Here is a 2,044-nt window from a genome sequence, read left to right as displayed (position 1 = left end):
TTTCTGTCATCAACTACTGTTGTTTTCCTTGGCCGACCTGTTCGACGTATGTTGCTCAGTACACCAGTAGTTTCTTTCTTTTTCAGGACATTCCAAATGGTTGTGCTTGCTATGCCCAATGTTTGTCCAATGGCTCTGGTTGATTTTCCTTCTTTTCTCATCTTGACAATGGCTTGCTTTTCTCCCATAGACAGCTCTCTGGTCTTCATGTTGGTTTATCCTCTTTAACAGGAAATGCAGTCTTTATAGGTTTGAACCAAGGATGAAAACTTAGACTAGTCATGCAGAGCAATTTAATGTTTGGACAATCAACCTAAAAGGCAACACCTGGGCAACAAGGACATCACATGTTAGTTAATAGTTTTGCTCACTTGAAAAATGGGTGGGTTCAAACAAAGGGTGGTATGTCCTGAGTTGTTTAACACATCTAGATGTTAATACCACGAAATGAGAGCTGAAATTCTGAACTCTTGTCTCATACTCATCTTTTGATCTTAAACCCAAATGTCTTCAGTGAACAACAAAAACAAAGGAATTTGCCTTACCGTTCCAATACTTTTGGAGGGGACTGTATATGAACTGGTTTAACAGGATAAGGTTCAGATCTGGGAATAAATTTAATTAATTTATTTTAAGTTTCTGAAAGGTATGGTATGACTATTCAGTTTCTACTCGTATCAACAAAAGAGGAAGAGAGACTTTAAAGCAGAAAGAAGCAGGCTGGTAGAAACCAAGGGACAGACATCAGACCAATGTAACAGTACAACTGTATCCTCTAATATATTCAATATCCCCAAAATAAGACTGTCTAGGATATTGAAGTGAAGGAGCTAGCCTGCCAAATGGATATAGTGGCCCAACACTGACCACTGGCATCCTGACTATGGGAGCGGCTGCAATACCAAGAGACCCCGAATCCATCGGCTCCTAGAAACACACACATGAATACACATACATACACAGAAACATGATGAAACACAACTCCGTCCTTCTCCAGGATCTCCAACAGGGCTCGAGCCCAATCCCCCAATTACATCTGCTTTTCATCCACCTCATTCCGACTGCAGACAAATCATAATTAGGTCTGAAAGAGTCTATTAGGATTGTCATTTTTAACAGGGCTCTTGGGGAAGGGGGACATAATTACAAACCCTCTTTTCTCTGGCTACCCTTCTTTTGTCCCTTTAACTGGAACTGAAACAATGAGGACAATTTAAATAGTCAATCAGGAGGGTTTAGCAGCCATCAGGACATGTGGACGTGCTGACTTAAGTGCCACATGTGTGCACAGGAAGTATGAGTGCTGGTTTTAAGGGAAGGTCAGATAGGAGAGACAAATCTAGGTTCTCTGGCAGGGAGAGGAAAAGTTATCTCCTGCAGCTGAGCTCTGCCAAAACTGTTCAGTCACTAGAGGAGAAACAGAGAGAGAGACTGAGAGGATTAGGGATTACGTCTCCAATTGACATTCCTTGATGTCAGCAAAACCATTAACCCCACAAACAGTGGCTCTGCTCTTGGAGGAGAATGCAGAATCAGTCAGTGTTGCTGCACCGACTTCTGCACGACATCATGAGTGACAAGAAAGTCACAGCTCTACGCAAACAGTTTCCATGCTTTAATCCAATGGAAATCATAAGAGAGAGAGAGAGAGAGAGAGAGAGAGAGAGAGAGAGAGAGAGAGAGAGAGAGAGAAATTCAGTTGTCACAGCAGCAATGCACTTGAGAGACACATGAGTGGCTGTCGGACTTGAAATCCTACTCCCAGGAGTGAAAATGTGCTTCTAGTTAAGCAGGATTCTTAGACAATAAAAATATCATCAAACAAAATCAAATCTAACAATCTAGCTACAAAGATAGAGGTCCCAAGCACAATTCCCAGGATTGGCAGATTTTTCTTCTGATGTGAAATGTTCACATTTGTCTGACACGTGTAAGCACATACTAGGAATCGGAGGTCTTTGGTTCACTAGGTCACGGCTGGGAGGTTATGCAAGCAGAGCAGAGAAACTGGCCTCACTGAACCGGGGGGGGGGGGGGGGGGGGG

The 2,044-nt window shown here is 42.8% G+C and overlaps 1 protein-coding gene across 1 annotated transcript in view; it reads right to left on the bottom strand.

Moving 5' to 3' along the window:
- jarid2b (jumonji, AT rich interactive domain 2b) overlaps nt 1-2,044 on the bottom strand; it is a 50,061-nt gene that overhangs the window by 21,150 nt on the left and 26,867 nt on the right. The window contains exon 5 of the mRNA XM_046059132.1: nt 868-927. Coding sequence (XP_045915088.1) covers nt 868-927 — 60 coding nt within the window. The remainder of the gene's footprint in view (nt 1-867; nt 928-2,044) is intronic.

The sequence above is a fragment of the Micropterus dolomieu genome, linkage group LG09 (assembly GCF_021292245.1).
Source record: "Micropterus dolomieu isolate WLL.071019.BEF.003 ecotype Adirondacks linkage group LG09, ASM2129224v1, whole genome shotgun sequence".
NCBI classification, from domain to species: domain Eukaryota; kingdom Metazoa; phylum Chordata; class Actinopteri; order Centrarchiformes; family Centrarchidae; genus Micropterus; species Micropterus dolomieu.
Note: the sequence above shows the minus strand (reverse complement) of the source record. Positions and strands in the feature narration are given on the sequence as shown.